Raw genomic sequence first — 23,134 nt, 5'->3', positions numbered from 1 at the left:
AATTCACTCCATATCACAGTTAGGCATACAGTGCATCAATTTTTGGACAATTTGAAGAAAATGCATACGGCAGCTTTTGAATTATAAGCAAGACAAAATATAATTGGCCAGACCAATGGTACTATGCCAATTCACTCCAGCTGAGAATCTGGTGCTTAAAAAGAGAAAATCTTTAAAGTGAGTTTCTTCCCCTGCTATTCAAATTTTGCAGCTTGTAACCTTTAAAGATCATTTCCACTGAACTGTCTTCCAGTGTGATATGCACATCTGAACTGTTTTGTCTGTGTCTGAACAAGAGCTTAAGCTTTCAAACACTAACTAGTGAGAGCAGTGTATATCAGAGAGAGTAGCCCCATTGATTTCATGGCAGTAAGCACTAATGGTTGGTAGTGGTTTGCAAGATTATGATAAGGTTCAAAATCTTCCTCATTTTGCATATGGTATCAAGTATGTTGATGACAATTTATAAATAACAATGCTGAGTTCTTGCTTTACTTATGTGCTTGTGCAAACACGAAGCTAAATTATTTTCAGTGGCCCTCTGTGTACTTAACTCTTTAAAAAAGAGAAAGTGCTATGTTATTATAGTGCAATTATCCAAATCATTCCAGCTTACAGTAATGACACTGCAATGCTGGGGCTATTAATAAGGAATACTGGAGGTGTTTTTTTTTTTTTTTAAAGTTAAGGGAAAAAAACAAAGCACCATTCAACTGTAGTTGTGAATGACAGGGCTTTATTTTGTATAGGATTTAAACTTGTTTTTTTAAATTACATTTTGATGGACAACAGGCTTTTTTTTTGGTCTCAGTGTACAAAATGCCATTCAACCTTGTTTCTCCTATCAGTACAAATATCGTGCCCTCCCATTAAAAGCTAATTTTACCGTAATAAATACTGACAGGAGTCAGACTTCAATGGCTTTTAGCAACTAGAACCTGCAGATCTATTTAACAATGGCTGAATTTTATTGTTCCGTTTAACGATTTTATGGCACTGATCATCCAACTACACATCAAAACCAAAGCAATTCATCACAAAGACTAGGGGACAAAGAATTTCAAACAAGTGGAAATACTCCAAATGTACCAATCATTTTATACATCTTCAGTTATCTTGAGCTACTCCTCTTCAAGTGAGTGCATTTTAGATGTTCTGATGCAGCCATGCATCATCAGAATGGCTTACATGGAAGACAAACAAATTAAACAACAAACACGCACCATTCCTCACTATCACTTGAAATTTATAACTAAAATTTATTTTACCAGAATGTCGCACTATAACAATGGTTTATTTTCTATTTAGTATGAAAGCACTGGTGATTCTTTTACATTATAAAATGACTTTGTACTCTGGACACAACTGGAGCTTTTTAGCCTGGGTATCAAATACAATCTTACCTATGTCTAGAATATCTAGTAAAATGCAGCGTAGGGGCCTAAGTTGTTTCCCTTGTACATAAAAATAAGTTTCACTTTGCAGTAATAAAGCATACCTGGCAGTGCCTTTCTGGGTATTTATGACACTTCTCAGGTGGTTAAAGTAACTGAACCTTTGGCCTTATGCCTCAAGGCAATTCAAGGTGTAGAATAACTACCCAGAAACAACCTGCCTGAATCTCACTGTTGAAGTACAGCCCTTTAGATAATAAATCATGCTGTATAAAATAAAGCTCTACGGGGTGAGATTCCAGATGAAGTGCCACCCATTGGCATTACAACCAGACAAGGAAAACTTGGGTAACCAAATAGGCCATGGTGAGAAAGAACCAAACAGACTATGGTGAGACTGAGTAGAACAGCACAAGTTGTATTTTCTAACATCACTGGAGTTAAAAAACCAAAACACAAAACCAACCCTCTCCCCCATATGGCTTTTTTATATTTCAGAATCTTAGAGAGGGTAGTGAATAAGTTAAAGAATATTTCATCCCAAACATAGATTGCTTTCATTTAAAGCTAAGTTAATGTACATATACATTTTCTTATTTTCATCAATGCCAAGTACCCACCTTTCCCCCCCCACAAAGATTTACAAGTACATGTATGGCACTTACTGCAAAGCTGTTGTGGGCTAAAGGTTTAAAACAGTGATTTTTGTTTTTGAAAAAAAAATTCTATCAAACCAAAATAAAATCATTTAAATCTACTTCTTCCTGAGCAACATAGAATTTGGAATGTGCTGAAACTTTATAATAAATAAATCAAAGATTAACCAGCTTAAAATGTACTTTTTAAACATTAAAGTAAAATATAAAATATATTTCATGACAGACAAAGGGACTGTTGGGCCAGGAATTGTAGACGTTTATGTGCCAAACATATTTATAAAGTTACCATTCCGGGAGAAGAGGCCAGGTCAATTGTTAGGAAAAACACAAGATTAAAACCCAGCAAATAAATCATATAACAGACTTTTTGTTATAAAGTAAACATGGCTGAAGATATCATTAAATAAAGATAAAAATACTTAAATGTCTACATTTAAGCGGCAGTGAATTTGCAGGAAAGATGAATGAATTAGGTGACTGATTATTCTGCTATGACACTTGCATAAGGACTCAGACAAAATCTGTTTTTAAAAAAGTGAGAATATTAATTGTCTTTCCAAAATATAACAATTCCGCAGTGTGTAAACTAATCAATACTCTTTCAATGCAATTTCATAGAAACCACTTAAAATATACAATGCAGCAGATTCATATATTAGCTACTATGTGAATTGCTATCTAAGCCACTCCAGCTTCCTCCATGGTAGTGCATTGGTACCACACAACTGGGATGTAAGAAGTGAGAATAAAATTCCCCCTGTAATATTTGCTGCAAATTAGCATAATCTTGTTTTAACATGATTATGTTTCTTTACTTCAGTCCTCTGCAGACGAATATAATAATGACCAGTGAGATGATCAAGATGATCCACCATATATTTTGGTTCCCTGCCGGTTCATGGAAGGGGAAGCCTTTGGAAAGCACTTCATAGCTTGGGACTGTACATGTACCTCAATCACTAAATAACTTTTGCTTTTTAGTTCAAAACAAAGGTCCATTTTGCAGACTATATACAGACAGTGAATCTCCCCAGAAGCAATCACGAAAGGGACCAGCCAAAATTGCCTAGGTCTAACCAGGATTAGATTGTGAAAATAGGCACAGCCCCATGCAAGGTGTGATGTGCATGTTGCACCAACCTAGACGTGATGAAGGGAGGCATTATGACTTAGAGACACCCCTTGGAATCACAATTCCTTCTGCATTTCTTCCTTGCTCCAAGGGCTCGTAGTTTACTCTTGCTCATGCCACACTGACTCAGCATGTGTGCATGTGAAGCCAAGGCTCCACCCATTCCTTACTCACCGGGCTCCAGGGAGGGAGCCAACAGGTAAGTAGCCCTGCTTACTCCTAGGTGCATGGACCCAAGTTTGGAGTAGTCTGCTTAAGAGTGGAAAGAAGATATTTACTGGCTTGTATGGGCATGTTGTCCACGTTACAATCTAGCCCCAAAAGTCACAAAACCGTACCGGAAACCTTAAATGGAGCTGTCCCCATTTCATCATCCAATCCCCATTTATTCCACTTTCTAGTGTTTCCTGATGACAATACTAAACTTGCAGTGTCTTTCCTACAACGCATCATTGAATGTGTTTTGTTTTTGATGCTGTATTGATATTTTTCTTTGTTGTTTTATTTTATCATTATGTGATACGTAAGATATCAGTCGTACCTATCAATGTCTCTTATTACAAAAAAACACCCCTCATTTTAAAATCATGTTTACCTCACTTTCACACAAATTTGGTGTTCTCACCTGTATTTCACCTTAATTCTGTTAATTATTTGCATGATATATGAAGACTCACAAAACGAGGTTACAGAAATATTGTTCATACTAAAGGAAAGAGCCTGAAATCCTTTTAAGTTTCTTGCATGAATAACTTCTATGTGTAATTTTGGCTCTGTGTCCCATGGCAGGAATAACAGCAGTATACATTTTTTTTCTTTAAAATAAAAACTATGCACTGCACCTTTTCCTCCAGAGCCTAAAAGCAACATTCTCAACTGCATAAGCAAAATCCCAAGACTACACAATACTGTCCCCTAGGCTTTCCATCTACCCGTTCATTTCAATCATTCAACTTCACTGATAATTGTTTCCTCTTCATTGACTCTGTGAAGCCTTCTAGTTAACTGGGTCCTTTAACCTGTTTTATTTCTCCTGATATAGTCTGCTTGAAGAGATTCCTGCTCCTCTCACTGCAAGCTCCCCAGGGGAGATTGTCTACTCTGTTTTGAGTCCAATACAGTTTGATCCTTACATATTGTAACAATGGCTCTGACCACATACCCATTTATAATTGCTTGCTATTTAGATGTTGTTACTATGCTCCAATGGCACCCCTACTAGCTTATAAATGATATCAGATGTACAATGCCACATCAACGGACAAGGTTTCGACTTACTGCTGACAGACAGATTTTGTGAAAGTTACTTTGTAAATGATGTCTAACATAATATATGTTGTTTTGCAAATGGGTGCATGTGTACAGCAGTATTTTACTCTGCAAAAGTTATTTGGTGATCAGATGATAGATGGTTCCATCTTAAAGTATTACCTATAAAGGATCCTACGGAGCCAAGAAAAATATAATAAAATTAAACAAATATAACCCGCAAAACCGGGTGTCTTCCAATTGCCCCAACAGGTGCGAATGTTTTCTTGTTTTAAATGCTGCTGCGCATTAACTCAGTCCCTTAAGGAATATTTTTTTAACAATAAAAAAATATTGAGAAAGCTGGCGGGGTCACCAGAGGAGAGCTTGGTGCTTGCATCACCTTTTATAGATATCTTCTAACCACTTTTCATCATCTTGCTCCTCATCATCAATTGGTTCTTCTGTTTCCAGGGGAGAAGGAATAAAGAATTCTGGTCTGGGAGGTGGTGCAATGCTATGAGATTTAAGTCCAAACTTGCGCTTTAGCAAATGGAACTGCTCTTTTACATAGTAGTAGAACTCATATTCATATCTCATGCGCTGGTAGAGGATCTGTATGGCTTCTGGAGAAGGGGTGGCCTTTTTCACTGTCACAGTCAGATTTCCAAGTTTCCTATGTTCTGTAAAAGAAAAAAAATTGGGAATGATCAACAGTTAGAACCAAAAATCACATTTTTCTTTAGAAGTAAGGCACTGTCCTACTGTATTATTGATTAAAAAAAAAAAAAAGCCTTTTTTGCCTTATTAATCTTTTAGAAAAGGATAAGGTATAGTGGACCAGATTTTCAAAATCAGACATGCACATTTGCACACGTACATTTGAACATGGCTAATCTTTGCGCTTGCACAAAGTTTCTATTTGAGCCTCCATATGTCAAACTAGGCTCCGAATTGGCCACATTTACATGAGTAAACTAGGATCATACAAATAAATGAGCGTAAGTGAAGTGTACACAAATATATAATCACACCAAGCGTGGGAAATCTTTCCTCAAATAGTTGGAAGATTAAATAGTCAATATTTATTAGAACTTAATGGATCCAGTGTCCCCAATGAAATATTTAATGTACATTCTCTGTCTGCTATAAACATTAGCTATGGGGGAAAGTGTTCCCCAAAATGGCTATGCCTAGTAATTAAAAAATGTACCAAATACTTTGTGTTTTCTTCTTGTTCTAATCTAGAGAGATGGTTGGAGGAGGGGTATTAGTGAGTTATAGCACATAAACCTGTGTGTTACCAGTCTGAATCCAGCACAGGTTAGTACTGATCAACAATTGTTATCACCTGATGATTGTTTGCTTGCCTTTGTGAAATGAATTTGGTGAGTTACTGTCTAGGTTCTAGCGGAAAACCTTAGCAGACATGTAAAGGATTGACTGTGCATGGGGACTTCTCACCACTAGTGGTGGTCGCTCCATGGTCAAGGTGCATGGGCTGGGACTATCTGGAGACTCTTGTCCTGTCCTGTATATATAGGATTTCAGTCTTCATTTCCATTCACCTGATACCTTTCACAAGTGATAAGTTCACATAAAACAATTCAACGCCTGATAAAAACTGATCACTTAACAAAAGCATTGAGCGGTCTTTTCTCTCTCAATATTTGGCTTTTTTTTTTTTTAATGTTGGAGAAACACACATGAAAAAGCTGGCCCAGGTCAGAACAAGGACATATTTACTTTTGTGGTTTCCCAGTTTTCCCACTAGATGGAAACACAGACCAAGAGACAACACTAAGCGTTCCCAACGTTTTCTTCCTCTTTTGGATAGAGAAGTCACAACAAGTCAATGCGAGGAGGAGTGAAATGGTAAGAGTGCCATAAATACTATAGATCAAAAGCCACTTACTATGAAGTACGAATCTTCTAAATGTGAAACCTCCCTAATGCTCACATCTTTCTTTAGCAAAAGTGGAGATGAATTCCTCACCACTTTAAGATTCTCTCTCTATAACTAATCATGTTTCCTGACACTTCGTTTTCCCAATGCAGAACTTACAATATACATGATTTATAGTAACAGTACGGGAACAGCAATACATTATGTGGGACAGGTAAGTTTGGATCTAAAAAGAAGGTTTATATGTTATAAAAAAAGGTTGACAGTTGCATTGAAAGGTTGAGGTTGAAGAGCTAAGAGAAAAGAGGCTCATGGATTTTGGTCCTACCACAGACACCTTAATCGCAAAATATTAGGTAACGCTGACATGAAATAAGAGATAAAACAGCAAGACGAGACGGTTGTTCCACCTGACTTTGTCACCTTGGTCTGAAGACAGTGCTACAAGACAGTGGTGACAGAGATCTGAGTGATGGATACGTTTAGATACAACAAGGACAATGGAGCTATCTTATACCCTGTACCAGTTGGTAAGTTTCCTTGAAATTAAGAGAAAGGCCTGTTTATCCATTCCTTTATACCACATGTGTAACCATGGTCTCTCAACATCTTCATGGTGATTTATTAGAGCCCAACATCTTCAGATTGACCTGAAAGCATTAAGTATGTCTATGAATAAATCAACAAACCCAGCAGGAAAAAAAAATCTGAGAATCTTACTCTTCTCTGAGAGCTGGTCTTCTTTGTCATCAAACTTACCTCTGTGTTAATCTACATATGGATTGTACCAGACTGCCATTATCTAAAAGGTCTATTTGGAATATTTTCTCTTTGATACTAAGAATAACTGCTGAAGAGAAACCATGATCTCTCTCTCTCTCATACACACCCCCTTTCATTCTGTTAGCCTACAAAGAAGCACTTATTTTTCACTAACTTCTTGATACATAAATTATTAGTAGAGGGGCATCAGAATACAAACATTTTAGAATACAACAGAATTAATTTGTATCTGTTCAATTCTTTATACTTTTGTTCCCTCATCCTTTACTACTAAAATTTGCATGAAAACAGGATCTTTGATCTTGGATAATTTCTCTGCTTCTCCTGCTCATTTCTTCCCTGAAGTGATTATCCTATGTTTGGGCCTCCCAATTGCCAATAAGAAATCCAAATATTCTACACAACATTAGTCACTAACTGTCACAACGGAGGGGCCTTGATATTGCTGTTGGAGTATTCACTTTACTGAACCTGCAGTTACCACTACAGACTTGGAGAGATCCAAGGGGATACAGCAGTGGAGTATGGTGAAGAGAGATCTTATAGAAAGCAGGAAGTGGGTAACATACAGTATCTTGAGTTTTAGAACAGGATTTTGCTATATTTCTTGGCACTGGAAGGAGATGAGTTAAATTAAATTGCCCACTGGGGAAGATTTATTGGTAGCTGCCACTTCTTGGGCAAAGAAATAACAAAGCACAACACATCTGCATGCTGAGTCAAGACTACCATGGACAGCTCAACACCATGGCTTAATATGACTAAAAAGGCACTTTTGGTCTATACAGTATTCCATCCAAAAGGAGCCACGGTAGTTTACAGAGAAAGGCTCCAGTCCTGCATAGCACCAACACATGCATAGTTTTGCTCACATGAGCAGTCCCATTAAAGTCTGGTGGAGCTGTTTATGTGAACAAAGCTATGCATGTACTTAAGTGCTTTACAGGATTATTTACATATTATTTACAAGAATTATTTACATATATGTTTACAGAACAGATCAATAGCTCCAAAGAAAGAGTTTCTGGGAGGAACAGTAAAGCAACTTTGTGGACTCAAACAGCTACATATTCACCTAATAGGAATGATCAACAATGATTTTTAGGGAACATAGTAATATTTTTAATTAGATATAAAAGGCACAAGAAATTTATTTTAGGAAAAAATATTAAGTCTGCCTAGAAGACCCAATAACAGAGATCATTATGTAAAAGTATGCACAAAGCAAAAAAGAGTAAGTAAAATGATGCCTGTGCAAATGCAGCTGGCTGGAAGTATAGAACACAACTATGTGATCGTAAGTCGTGGATAATACGCTTTACAACTACAACTCACGTTTTCTTACTGAAAAACAGAAAGACACTTCAAAGCCAAAGCCATGTTTATTTTAGTAATATTTTATTTAGATTGTAAATGTTCAGGGCAAGGGCCTTGTCTTCATATTTGACTGCACAGTACCTAGCACGTATTTGGTGCTAGATTAAAAAAAAGTTTAAGTGAAATATTTTCCCTCTACTCCTGCTTGACAATTACTGAGCCTGCTGCTCCTCTCCAGTTCTATTAGAGCAGAGGAAAACATAATTTGGTGGTGGGAGGAAAGGGGAAGGAAAAGAAAGGGAGATCTGTGCCTTCATTTCATGCTCCCTTGTGTGACCATTTGCCTTGGAGTGCCTTCAGAACAACTCTGGACACGACTACTCAGATTAAAGCAAGCCGGGAGGGAGGTGGGTGCACTGGGCAAGACAAGAACTGGAAACAACTATTCTCTGTACATGGTCTCCCTGGACCCTGTGGGGAAATCCCTGCTTCTAGTAGCACTAATTCCCCTTTGTGGCTGCTAGCTCCAGCAGAGAGAGGGGCTTCTGTTCAGTAACAAGCAATTCTGCCAATGGCAGCAATGCTAAAGGAGCTGGGTTGTTACTGTGGAGGAGGCCTGCAGCTGGTGCAGAAGACTCTTAGATGTGTGCAGTTGTCCTTTGCTCACAACACACATCCATGAGTTACAGCATTCCTCCCCCTCTTCCTGCTTTGAGAGGCTGCAAACCCATACTGCCCTCCACCTACCTTACCCTTGGAGACAAGGAGGAGGCGGCAACTCCACAAGGCTTTTCTTTCAGAATCTCCAGTGTGATTTTCCTCTCCAGTGAGTTTTTCTGTGGTAGGGGAACCTCTAAGCCCATTGTGGTTATTTTTGATTATTCAGGAGCATTTCAGATTTCCTGGCTTTTGTCGGTTTGCCTCATGGTAACTGCTTAGCAGTAACAAACTGCCTGTAAATATACACTGCTATATATGCTTTTTGGGAAAAAGTGCAGGGCAGGGCTATGATCAAAACAGGTCGGCCTGGCTGGCTTTGATCTAAGCATTTTGATAATGCAACTGACCTTCACTTTGTTTTGCACTTAAATTTTAGTTAGACTAGCTTATAATCTTCAATTCTCTTAAAAGCCCCTTTAATACAAATATGAAGAAAAGCACAAAATCACTCTGTGAAGTCACCCTTACCAGCTACCTTAATCTATCAAACAAGTATAAAGGAAAAATTATGCCCAGCTGGCTGCATGCCAAAGTAAACAATGTAAGATGTAAATAATCTGGAACTACTATGTAAACCCAGCTGCTCCAACAGAGGACAGGGTACCCCCCACTTTTATGACCTTTGAGACAATTCACCATATGGAGAGCAACAAACTACACCGTTTACTTTCTAGGGTTTTTTTCTTTTTAAACTGTTTGTTTTGGTATTCCTTTAATTGACTAAAAAGAATATACTATACAGTGACCAAAACCTCCTGAAGTAGTCACAGCTCGTCTTGAATTAACACACCCAAGATATAATAAAAGTGAAATGGATGAAAAAATTAAATACATTTTGGGTAACTTGGTGACAAGTATTTACCATGTCAAAAAAAAAAAAAAAATTGGTGTTCCTCAATGCAATAAAGCAGTTTGAGATTCAAACTGTAGGAAACAATTTTATATGTCCGTTGAGTGAAAAATCTTGGATTGCCATATTAAATCAAAATGAGCATAAAGAAATTCTCTACTAAATAGAGAATTTAGGAAATCGCTAAACTGCCTCAAATGATCTAATATTTTCAGGTGAGATGACAGAATGACAGAGTGGTGCCACAGCAGATAATTGCAGGTCAGCCAGTTTACTACCAATAGTGAAAACTCCACACCAGGCTCTGCTGCCCTGAAACTGTGTGAATACAATTGTTATAGAGACAAGGTGGGTGAGGTAATATCTTTTATTAGACCAACTTCTATTGATAAGAGAGAAGCTTCGAGCCACACAGAGCTCTTCTTCAGGTCTGGGAGAGGTATTCTGCGTGTGACAGCATAATGCAAGGTGGAACAGATTGTTTAGCATAAGTAGTTAGCACATATTGTAAGGGACCCTTCAAGATAGAGTGCTCTATTAGTACCTCTGCACTAATAGGACAAAAAGAGGGGGTTAGTGGGTTACAAATTGTTGCAATAAGCCATACATCCAGTGTCTCTGTTCAATCCATGATTTTTAGCATCTAGCAGAGTAATGAATTTAAGCTCCCAGACTCGTCTTCTGAAAGTTTTGTGCAGGTTTCCTTTTAGGATGAGGACTGAGGGGCCAGATAAACAGTGATTACATTGTGAGAAGTGTTCACCCACAGGTCATAGGATGTTTTTGTCTTTTATCATTTTCCTGTGTGAGTTTATTCAAGAGCATAGTGATTATCTGGTTTCACCCACATAGCTGTTATTGAGGCATTTAGTGCAACAGATGAGACACACCACATGTTGTGATAGGCATATGTAGAATTCCTGGATCTTGAAAGATGTTGTGGGGGGTGTTGATCAGTGTAATAGTGGAGATGTATCTGCAGGTTTTCATCTGTTGTTCTGGCAGGGTATTGGTGCCGCTTTGAGTTGGTGTCTCTTGGTCTATGGGGAGTTTGCTTCTGATGAGGAGCTTGTAGAAATTGGAGGCCAGAAGAGGGGATTCAGGAAAAATTTCTTTCAGGATAGGGTCCCCATTGAGTATAGGTTGTAGCTGTTTGATGATAACCTATATAGGTTCCAGTGTGGGGTGGTAAATGACAATTAGGGATGTGAGGTCGGAGGGGATTTTATTTCTGTATTGAAGCAGGTTCTCTTGGGTTATTTGGATGACCTGTTCCATGATGCAATCTTCTTGTTTGATGGAGTTTTCTTGTTTAGTGAAGGTGATTTTGAGTGTGTTAAAGTGTATATCCCAGACTTTCTCCTTGGAGCATATTCTGTGATATTTGAGTGCCTGGCTGTAGATCATAGATTTCTTGGTGTGTTTGGGGTAGTTACTGGATCTCTGAAGGTAGGTGTGGTAATCTGTGGATTTCTCGCATATAGTTGTCTGTAGGGTTCCACTGTTGAAGCTGATTGTGGTGTCCAGAAAGTTGATGTTAGTGTGGGAGCGTTCCAGACAAAGTTTAATGGATGGGTGGTGGAAATCAATGAGACAGTTTAAGCCATACATCCAGAGGATGAAAATATCATCAATGTATTGCAGGTATATCATTGGTCCATGGTGCATTTCTCCAGAAATAATTCTTCAAGGTGGCCCATGTTGGGGAGCCATATTAGTACCCATGGCTGTTCCCATGGTTTGGGCAAAGTGTTTGCTGCTGAATGTAAAATCATTATCGATGAGGATGAAATGGATGAGTTTGACAATGTGTTTGGTGTGGATATCTGAGGATTGTCCATGGTCTTGTAAATATTTGAGGCAGGCAGCTATGCCATCATTGTGAGGGATATTGGTGTATAGGGAAGTAACATCCATGGTGGCAAGGATGGTGTTCTGAGGGAGGTTGATAATGTTACGGAATTTGTGAAGGAAGTCACTTGTGTCCTGGATGAAGCTGGTTCTTTGTGTGAGTGGTTTGAGGATGGTTTCTAGGAGTCTCAATATTCCTTCAGTAAGAGTGCCATGGCCAGATATGATGGGTCTGCCTGAGTTCCCCTGTTTTTATATCTTGGGAAGCATGCAGTAGATCCCGGGGGTTGGTTTGGAGGGCAAGAGTTTGCAGAGTTTCTCCTGGAGATGTTTGGAGAAGGATTTGATGATATCCTTAAATTCCTGGGTAAATTGTGGAGTGGTGTCTTTTTGAGTTCTTTTTAGTAGGTGGTGTCAGAGTTGTTGGTTGGCCTCGTGAATATAGTCATCACGATTGAGGACTACAGTGGTGTCCCTTTGTCTGCTGGTTTGATCACTAACTGGTGGTTAGATTTTAGGGACTGTCTGGCTGTCCTCTCGGCGGTGGAGAGATTATGGTGGTTATGATGTTTGTTAAAGATTTTGCAGTCATTTTTTCCCCCTGAAGCAATCAATTTAATGATAAAGAGTATGGTTTCATCCACTCTGTGGTGTTTAGTCAAATGATTCTTTTTTTCTTTTTGATTGTCAGTGGAGACATGGTAATTGTGAGTGATGTCATCACTATTGAGAAAGAATTCTTTGATGTGGAGAGGGTAGAAGAATTCTTCTAGTTCTCCACATGTTAGTATGGTATCAGGTTCTGTGATGGGGCAGAAGTTCAGTCCCTTAGAAAGCACAGATAATTCAGCTTCAATGATAAACTGATGATATTTGGGCGTTGAGTAGTGTCCATGTGGTGGGTACTGGTGCCATGGTTTCTCCTGCAGGTGGTATACTGTGGGTTGTGAAGTAGTTGTAGTTGGCTCCACTTTTTGTTTTTGTGTTGGATGGCTGTCATCTGGGCTTTTTTAATAGTTGTTTTGGATTTCTTGCATGATTTCCAGGTAACTTTCCTGGATTTTTTTTCCTCCATGTGAGTATGTGATGATTTCTTATTTGAGGTGGGCCCTTCTGAAGTATGCAAGGTACAGTAAATGGTTCCTCAGTTTCTCTGAAGTCCGTCTGCAGAGTTGTTCAGCACGTTTTCAGTTGTATATAGAAGTGAGAGGGTTATAGATGGTGAGACCTCTGGGGATGTTGTTTTGTTTCTTGCATTTGCTCAGGAAGTAGATGTCGCTGTTAAGTTTTACTTCCTTTTTCTTTATATTGTGGAGCTTCCATTTCAGATGGCTAAATTCAATATCTTCCATTGTTTTATGCAGTGTAGTTGTAGTCATGTCAGTCCCAGGATATTAGAGGTGGTTGTCAGAGATACAATAAATTAATTTCCCCAGCTATACAGAGAGGACCCAAGGTTCAACCACATGGAGCTGAACTACAGTGAATATTTACTTCTCCACAGCTTCATTAAATGGAAATAAATGAATGTCATTGTGGTTAGTAATAATGTACCAGTCTTGAAGGGCCCCTATCTGATACGCCACTCAAATGATCCATGTTCTGTTAAAACAAGATTTTTTTTGGTTAATGTCATGAGAATGACAAAAAAACCATTTAACTTCAGGGCACCAAAACTATTTTAAGACACAATGGGCCAGATCATCAGCCCGTGGTGCCATTCTGGAACCTCCTTGGGAAGGGTCTATGACACCCCTTTACATGGTGTCTGGATCAGTAGTGTGTTTGGAGCAAGGACGGAGCACTATTGTGTTCTGGCAGTGCCTGGCTGGAACAATATCCCGACAAAAGGACGTAGCACCTTGTGACCTTATCTTCATCATCTTTAAGAAGAAGAGAGAAAACAGAAGAGAAGATAGTGCCAGAGTTAATCTAATGTAAATTCATTATTAATTTTATGTAGACAAGCTGGAGGGAGCTCACTGAAGAGCAACAAAGCTGTTGAGGGAGATAGAGGGATTGACTAGAAGAAAGATTAAAGGAGTTAAATATGTACAGCTTGATAAGCAATTATGGAAGCGACACGACAACCATCTACTAATATTTGAAGAGTTAAAACTCCAAGGAGGGAAAGGAATTATTTAGCAAGTGCAAGAAAGTGCATAGCTAGGATTATTTTATCAAATAAAAATAAAGTTAAGGATAAATGTAAGGAAAATACCAATTCACTGGACAATAGAACAGTTCACCACTGAAAATGGTGGAAACTCTTATGACATTTAAACCTTTATTGGGAAAATTTTGCACAATGGAACATACTGTACAGGAAAATCCTGCTCTGGCCTGGTGATGAACTACACAATGCAATAGTTCTTTTCCATCTCATACAGAAATGTTAGTTTGTTATTGATTTAAACAATAATATTGATTAAACTAATCAAAAATGTTATATTACTATTATGAAACACCTTGTTTCAAAAGAATGAATATGCAGAAAATGCCTATGCAGACAACATAGATAGTTCGCTTACCCCATACTGTACAACTGTCAGAGTATGGGCCTTTTTCTCCAGCTAAGAAGTTTTATCATGAAGGCCCTTCTGAGGAAACTGCTGGCAGTACCAGTCTTATTAAATTAGATGCATCTTACTTCCACTAATTTAAAGATGTGGAATCCCAAGTTCTTCCACCCAAGGGTCTGAAATCCCAACTTGGGGCAGTCTGTTCTGCACAGCGGCACGTTGTATCTAGGACTGCACTAGAAGACGGTTTTGTAACAGAATTTTCTCTCTCTCTCTCTCCCCCTACCCCCCATTTATGAAGTGTCACAATCAGACTATACAAAACTGGTTTGATGTGCTTATACTGAACTGAAAAGAAATCGCACAGAAGAGACATACAGACTGCATGCAAGAGAAATCTCCTAATACTGACCAAATAGAAGAGTTACTGACATGACATTATATATATATAATCAGATATTAAACCCCAACAGACTCTTCTAAGTGGTTCCTTACGTTTGATAGTAATTTAATGTTGCATCCCCAATTCAAGTAATTTACTGCAAAAGAAAGAGTTATGCTGAAACTTATTCACATTGGTAGCATGAAAGCTTATGGAATGTGGTCAGGCACTTTTATTTTTGGAAAGAAACTTCTAAGTTGAACTTGACAGAGATGGTGGTGCCAGAACTGAAATCATCTGCAGAGGAAATGCCAGGACACTCTAGCTTAAATTGCAGAGAGACATGCTTTGTTTGCAGTTCATGTGAAACTTCGCATGCACCTTAAATACACACAGACATATGGACTATTGAATTTTGCACAATGAACAAACCCAGTCAATTCAACAATGTGATAGACTCGTAACATAAAACTGAGTCAGAAAATAAATGTGAACAGAGAGAGCAAAGAGAACAGGGTTCCAAGCCCTGGGAGCTTCAGTTCTGTGTCACAACTCAAGAAAAGATTTTAACTAGTCCCATAGTTAATAACAAAACAGCGAGAGTCCGGTGGCACCTTAAAGACTAACATTTGGGTAGCTGTGCTGCTGAACCTTGTAATCCCAGGAAGGGTGGATTAAATGGAGGGCCCAGTTATCTGAAGAAAGACTACCCACTAAGGGATTTTCAAAGGGATACCAGAGCGAGCAACGAGCAGCCAGGGAACACCCAATGCAGCGACAGCTACATTCCAAGACCTAGATGCCAGGAGGTGCAGTAGCGGTGAGTGGGAACCCTGTAACATGGAGTCAGGAAGCTTAGATGCTTAAGTTATTTTTTGTGAGAATGAATGAGGCATCTGCCGGACTCCACACAAAATGGCTGAAAGAGAAGGTGGTGCCCTTTTTTTTTAAATAACTTTAGGTCCAGTTGTTTCAGCACTCTCCAGGGAGTTGGGAGACCAGGCTCAATGCCCCCTCTTCTGACTGGGGGAGAAAGGATTTGAACAGGGATCTCCCAATGCCCAGGAGACTGCTCTAACCACTAAGCTACAGGATATTTTGATGTGGGGCTCCCTCAGTCTTTCCTGTAAAGCTGTTCCACTGTGGCTCTCAGCTCTCTGCCTTCCCAGCTCCAGGGCCAGAGAGGCTGAGCTCCTGGGCTCTCTGATCCCAGAATTGAGGAGAGAGATTGATCACCCTAGCTCTCTGACTCACCAGCAGCTGGGCTGGAAGGCTTTCTTCAAAAAAAGGAAATAGATAAGAACTTCCTTGGGTGTGCAGCCACGAAGACAAAAAAATTCTGGTTTGGTACTCCCAAAATTTAGGATTTCTTGAAATCCCTGCCTGTGAAAATTTTCATGGTTTTGACTTTTTATGCTGGTTGGGGATGAAATATTTTTTTAAAATGTAGTATTTTCCATGGGCAGGGATTTCCATTTTCCCAGCCAGCTCCAGTCGTAATGTTACAACTCCAGCTAACACAATTAGCTTATCCCTCAAACTTGTCATCCTTTGTCACCAACAATTTTAAAAACTGGAAAATAGAGAGCCATAATAAATTGACTTACAAACCTCCAGAATATATTTTTTTCCATGCTAGTTTCATTTGAGCTAAACTGGTTCAGATAACTGTAGGACAAAGGAATGCGAGGGTTTGTAGGAAGTGAGGGGGCTATTTATGTAAAGTGGGAAAAATTAGACTGGGATTCAGCATTTTTAATGTCCAACATTTGTTTATCAAAATATTCTTCTTGTATTTTACTTGTCCTTGATTCCCCACACTCTGTGTTAAGATATATCCACAAGGGTCATGATGTTAGTGATTCATCCTCTGATTTTAATGGCAATCTATATCTGTTCTGCTACTAGTTTAAAGTCAAAATGTTGGTCTGGATTTATCAAGTGCTAATGAAGTATTACATCCCATTTCTTCCGAAAATGACCACATGTGTACACAACATAAAGACACGGGCTTAGTTTCTCTACCAATTTTCTACCGGTAACAGTGTGTACATGTGTTCTTATGCTTGATTTATATTAAAAATACATTTACTGAACAAGTGGGATGTGCAACAGGAGTTGGTCTGTATGGCTAACACATCTCCTAGGAATTAAATATTTGAATTTATATTAAACAAGAACCCTTGCCCTGGATTTACATAAGCAATTTGCAAAACATACACCAAGGAAAACAACTTTACAGTAGCTCAAAACAGAAACTTTTGCTAAGAAGATAAATCTACCCTTAGAAGTAGGCTAAATAGGCTTGTCCACAACAGGGGCCAGCTAGGGACCCTATTCTATATTCCACCACCAGCAGGATGAGGAAATGCTCAGTAAATATTGAACTTCATCATAGAGACAAATATACTTTGGAACTTCACTACTATTCTGTTATTAAAAGGACAAAACAAGCTTGGGCTGAGGGTTTGGTAGATCTCTTCCTTCAATGTGCTGTCACATAAAAAAAACCAGAGGCCTTGTCTGGACGGAGGATTTCAGTCAACAGTCACTAGCGTAGCTGCCCCATGCAAAGCCCTAGCAGAGACCAGGCAAAACTGCTCTAAGCTGTGGTTTGCACCTCTATAACTTAACCCTTGCTTGAACCCACAGCTTTGTCCGCCCATGCTTGGGGTTTGCATAGTGCAACTTGGGAAACAGCAATGTGCAATCTCGGAGGATTTGCACCCAGTGCCCAGAAGGTGTAATGTCTTACACAGAGATAATACCTCCATCCACAGCCCCTGGGCATTCATAGCACTCAGCTCAGCCCCAGCTCTCAAGGGCCATTATGTAGCTTTTAACATTTGCAAATGGTGGGTAAAATGAGGAAATCGAACAAGAAATTGTCTGTTTAATACACACAAAAGATGACATTCCTCACCTACAGGGCAGAGGGCCCATGCTGGGCTTTTCAGTGGTGTAATGGACAATAAAATAAATTTAAAAAGAAACCTCTACTACTAAGAAAAAAAAATAACTGCCCAAACATGAAATGGAAAGGGCAGTGACCTCTTCAAAGTATTCTCCATCTTACAGTAGGGTCCAAGATTCCTAGGATTACACCCTGTCTCTACTAGTATTAAGCTGGAGCCACAGGCATTTAAAGTTTGCCACTAAATCTTCACAGGATGAAATTAAGAAAGGAACATTTAGGCTGAGTATCAGGAAAAAGTTTCTGACTGCAAAATCTATTAGTCTGTGGAATCATAACGTGAGGGAAGTTGTGGAAATACTTTGACACAGAACCTTAACAATTAGACTGAACAAAACATTAGTAAATGTATAATAGAGTTTAAGGCACTTTCGGGGAAATGGGATTAGACCAACAGTTCTCAACCCTGTAAGATGTGACTTTTGGGTAGATCCTGAGGGAGTGCTGAGAAATAGATAGATCAGCAAGATCTCACAGTAGCCAGGACCTAAGAGCAGCCCAGGATGTCTATGGAAGGAGCAGCTTGCAAAATGAATGCCTGGCCAAATATCCAAGCCATCTAGACTTCCTTGCCCAAAGTCTCTTCCTCTAATTGCTCGTGGGGCTCTTCATCCTCTCCAAGATCTCCTCAAAAAGAGTCTGAATACCAAACTTCCCATCCCCCAGCTTTTCCTTCTCCAGCAGTCCAACTCTCTATACAGTTCCTCCAACAACTGCACCCTTTGTGACCACCCAGGTGGCTCCCACTGCCCTTACTGGAGAAAGCCAGAGAGCTTGTCCTTCCTTATCTCTCTTGCTCTCTGAAGGGAGACCCATAATAAGGGTTCTTGCTGCTTTCCCACTCTCCCCTGCGCTGATGAAGAGAGATCCTTATATCTTTGTCCCCATTCCCAAAATCATTGCTGCAAGGCCTACAACTCTCCTTCATCCCAGGAACTATGCCCAGACTTATACTCAGTCTGGGCTGAAACCAGCAGAGCTAAGCCTGCAGTGTATGTTATTGTGCCTCCATACCCCGTTACACACATTGTCGGAGACTTAGAAGTAAATCCACTTTGAAATTTGGGGTCAGAATCCCTTCCTCCTAGGAAAATACATAGCGACAATCCTCTCATAGTCCCCCCCTAGATCTTCTACTCAGAGCCCCCTCCTACCAGTTTTCCCATGGACTCGGTTGAGACCATTAAAGTTGTCCTTCCACTTATCTTTCTGCCAAAGGGAAGGACAAAAGAAAAACTCTGTCCAGAGACAAAATTCCTGATACTCAGAGGAGGCATGTGGTGGCCACAAGAAAGCTACATCAACAGAAATCTGATTCTAACACTTTAAGGAGTACAAAAATATTTCTGAAAGACATCAGACTACCTGACATTTCAAGGAGGATGGAGGAAATAGTTCAGAGAACTTCTGAATGTGATCTAGTTTTATAAGGAAATCAGTTACAATTTATGCTGATGGAAATGTTCTAACCAAAGAAAGGCCTGTACTGGAGAACTAATTTTAAAAAAACACACCCATCAGAAACCAGGATCTCAAAGAATGACTAGTGACAAACAGTGATATAAAAAGCTATTTTAATATGGATGGGCTGGGCCAACTTCTGGACAGGCAAAGAGAATATTAATAGTGTGTGAAATCAAGTGTATTTTGCTTCTGCAAATACTTATTCCCATGAGCAATTTTAGACATGTGAGTACTCCAACTAAGCTCTTTTTTGCCTTTCAGTTCACCTTCTAAATTGTCCTTGAGCAGATTAAAGTCAATTGCCACAAAAATTACACTCAAACTCCTCAGTACCCACAAATTGATACTTTAATGCTCTGAACTTATAAACACGACTCTTACACATTAAGTTACTCAGGTCAGTAAGTGTTTGCAAGATCCTGTGCTTTGAAGTAACAACATGCGGGTACTATGGAGCTGTTGGGTAGTTATTATGACAGATTATTCTAATCGCAAAAGGTGACTGAAAAGCCAAGAAAGAAAAAGGAATTGAGTCCCAATTTAAATACTCACACTAAATAAGCTGTGGAAGCATTCAGGAGAGAAAGCCATTTTCTGCCAACACTTTCCTCAGAATATTCTTTCAAATTTTTAGAAGAATTTGATTTGGCTGTGCTCCTGTTCCTTTGTTCAATTGCTACTAACTTTCAAGAGACGAATGTGCACACACAAGCCATGCAGTGATGAGCATTCTTCATGATCTGTGAAAGAAGTATGCGCTCTTGCTCAAGCTGTTAAGGTCTAAAAGTTAGCGAATATCATGACAACATTACTCACTTAGGATTCAAGTCTGCAAAGTACTGAGCCTGCCGCACTTGATCCAACAAAGCACACTAATCTAACATAAGTGCACCAAGTCAATACGGGCACTCACATGTTAAAGTTCAACATATGCTTAAATGCTTTGCTGGCTCCGGGGCCATGGTGCTCAGCATCTTGCAGCATCAAGCCCTTATTCCCCACTCCTGAGAGTTTTTCCACCTGGGTGGATCCCCTCTGCCTGCACAGAGCCCCACTGACATCAGTGGAGCTCCATGCAGGTGCAAGAGCTTGTCAACACTGAACAATCTGCAGGATCAGGGCCAACTGGTACCCTAATTCTACACCATGAAGATAATGGTAGTTTTGCCATCTACTTCAGTAGGAGCAGAAATAGGCCCTTAAAAGGACAGGGAAGACAGAATTTTGCCATACTGCTACAACAGAACTACAGGAACACAACTCCGAGGTCACAGAGACATGCAGTAAGAGCTACCAAGTCAGTGTGTGAAGGAAAGGACCCTGTCTCAACAGCAAGATGGCCAAAACCAGTCCTGATGACAACTGACTCTCAAACTTCCATTAAAACCTGGTGGTAAATGACCATCTTAGAGTTGAACCACTGATCCTACCACACATGTTGTATCCTGGCTCAACTTTTGGTGAACAATCCATTTAAATTGGCATGCTGGGCACTGTCTACAAATCTATTCACAGAACTTCAAGGTGTCAATTAGTATGTAGTGCCATGCATTTCTTGTTGGGTATCAGTTTGTTAACTTAAATGTTTTCCTGCTCTAGATTCTGGCCACAAAACCATTCTATTTTACCTTATTTTAGTATTTTTTTTAAAGTTAGGTTATTTTACACTGCATTTACAGTAGAATGAATTGACTGGGTCATTTCTACCAGAGAGTTATTTGGTCAAGAGAAGGGCCGGAATCTCCATCAATCTCTACGCAGCACTCCTGATGCAATCAGTGGAATTTTCGAGCACAGATAAATTGTAGTTTTGGGCACTTACGACGATTATACTCCATTATATAACCAATATTAAAAAAAAGATTTTGCATTTCTTGGCTTTGTTAAATCTCCGGGAATATATCAAGCTACAATTTGTTTTCTAGAACTTTTTTTTAAATGAAGAAAAAATAAACTTGTAAATCTATTAAAAAATAAAACTTGTTTGTGTAAGTGAATACTCTAGCTACTGTTATACTGAAAGTGACCAAAGATTGGCAGTAACCTTATTTATATGACTCATCCAAGGTCTTTGATGCTGTCCGTTATTACCCTATTATTTCAGAGACTACACAGATTATGACTGAGGGGAGAGGAGTCGAGTTTGTAACAGAGACAGAGAAAAGGGAAGGGAGAAAATGGAGGAGGAGAAAACCGGGAAAGGCAGAGTGCAAAAGGGACTTTAAAGAAAAGTGAGGGGAGTGAAAGGCAAGAGATTTAACTCAATCAAAAGGGAAGAGAACGTGAAAGGGAAAAAAAGTCAGGCTGAAGTAATAAAATGAAAACGTAAGAAATTAAAATGTAGTAAAAAAATACAAAATGAAAATTATGGGTGGGGAATAAAGTTAGAAAAATAATATTCAAGAGGATGAAGACATTTTAGAAGTACAGTGAAATTCATGACAAATTTAGACAAAGTAAAAACAGCAAAATAAATCAATATAAAAAGAACTAAAGGAAAGGAAATAGGAAAGAAAAGTAAAGAAGATGATAGTGCATTTTTATTATAATGAAGTTTCCTGCCAACATTTGTTATATGATAACATCTGCTATGAATTCTCTGAAACCTAATGTTATTTTGAGACTGAGGGTAAATTTTTAAACTGTTTTTCAGGGCTTTAAGTTATGCAGCTGTAATTAACATCATGGGGTTAGTGACTCAAACTTAAAACCTTGCAAACCAATATCCCATTTTATATCCATACATGGATGTTTGTGTATAAGCACACATATACATATGCACCTGAAACATACTGGGCTGATGACTATGCTTACTAGTCAGGGTGGAAAAACTCTGTGCTGCCACCCACGCCAAGACCGCCCCCACATTCCAATGTAAAGGCAAGTATGTGGTTGGTATAGTGTACTGCATTTAACCGTAACATATGTTCAATCAACTTTCTATTTAACACGTTACTTACTACTAAAGACATGAATTGTTTTTATTTTACCTTCTTGTTTCATTCCACTTTTTCCTTTCTTTTCTTTCCTAATACAGAATAATGTATTACTTAATTTCCTTTGCTTTTCCCTCCAGCATCTCTCTTTGCTTACATTGTGCTGTCTACCTCCTTCCTTACAACCTCTCTCCCCTTTTCATCGTCCACTTCTCCCTCCCACCCCAAACTCTCTCTCTTAGTACCAGAGTTCTCTTTTTCTGACTTACCTCATCAACATCTCATCCTGTAGGACTTGGAAGTTTTACCACTTCCCAAGTGAAAAGCCAACACCTCAGTCCTCAATCTCTTGGAATGTGGAGGAGAAGGATGCTGGGAGTCCTACCATGGTTCTGTTTCTAGAACTTGTTTGACAGGTCCATCTTTTGTATCATCTCCAGCTAGTAAGTATCTGAGAAATGTGAAGCCCAGCCTAAGTTCCATTGCCTGCTGGAAGGGAGAAGTTGCATTCTGTTTCCCTCCTCCCTCTCTAAAGCTGCACTGGGTGCATGTGCCTCCCATAGTCTACCTCTCCCGTCTGGTAGCCAAAAGTAGATTTATTTTTTGCTAGATATACATTGCACACACTTAAAAGCAAGGTGTCACAGAAAGCAAACAGTTTGTAACTGAATGTAGGCAGTCAAAGATGAGGTGATGACAAAAATGTGAGAGACTACAATATTTCTTTAATTTCCCCTCAGTTAGCCAAAAAACAAACAAACAAACAAAAAAAATATCAGAGAAAGAGCCATTCTTTTACTAGAGAAAGCTATAGATACAGCTAGATCTAATGAATCAGCAAAAGCCCTGCTAAAACAATAGCCACTGTAATACAAGGTGATGAAATGTAAGTGCATGCAACAGATACGGGATTCTCCACATCCTCCTTTCAAAGACAGTGGACTGTGTGCCTTAATTCCAATCTGCATGCTTGATATCTTAAAGAATAACCCCAAA

The 23,134-nt window shown here is 39.1% G+C and overlaps 1 protein-coding gene across 2 annotated transcripts in view; it reads right to left on the bottom strand.

The window, feature by feature from the left end:
• Positions 1-346: 346 nt before the first annotated feature.
• Positions 347-23,134, bottom strand: part of UST (uronyl 2-sulfotransferase) — a 261,999-nt gene continuing 239,211 nt past the window's right edge. The window contains exon 8 of one of the 2 annotated variants that reach the window (XM_067542379.1): positions 347-5,116. In XM_067542379.1, coding sequence (XP_067398480.1) covers positions 4,833-5,116 — 284 coding nt within the window. In that variant the 3' untranslated portion in view covers positions 347-4,832. The remainder of the gene's footprint in view (positions 5,117-23,134) is intronic. The other variant, XR_010918659.1, reaches the window with a different exon arrangement.

The sequence above is a fragment of the Emydura macquarii genome, unplaced genomic scaffold (assembly GCF_026122565.2).
Source record: "Emydura macquarii macquarii isolate MOO-44397 ecotype Brisbane River unplaced genomic scaffold, CSIRO-AGI_Emac_v2 contig_705, whole genome shotgun sequence".
NCBI lineage: Eukaryota > Metazoa > Chordata > Testudines > Chelidae > Emydura > Emydura macquarii.
The sequence above is the reverse complement of the archived record's forward strand: the minus strand, read 5'-3'. Positions and strand labels throughout refer to the sequence as shown.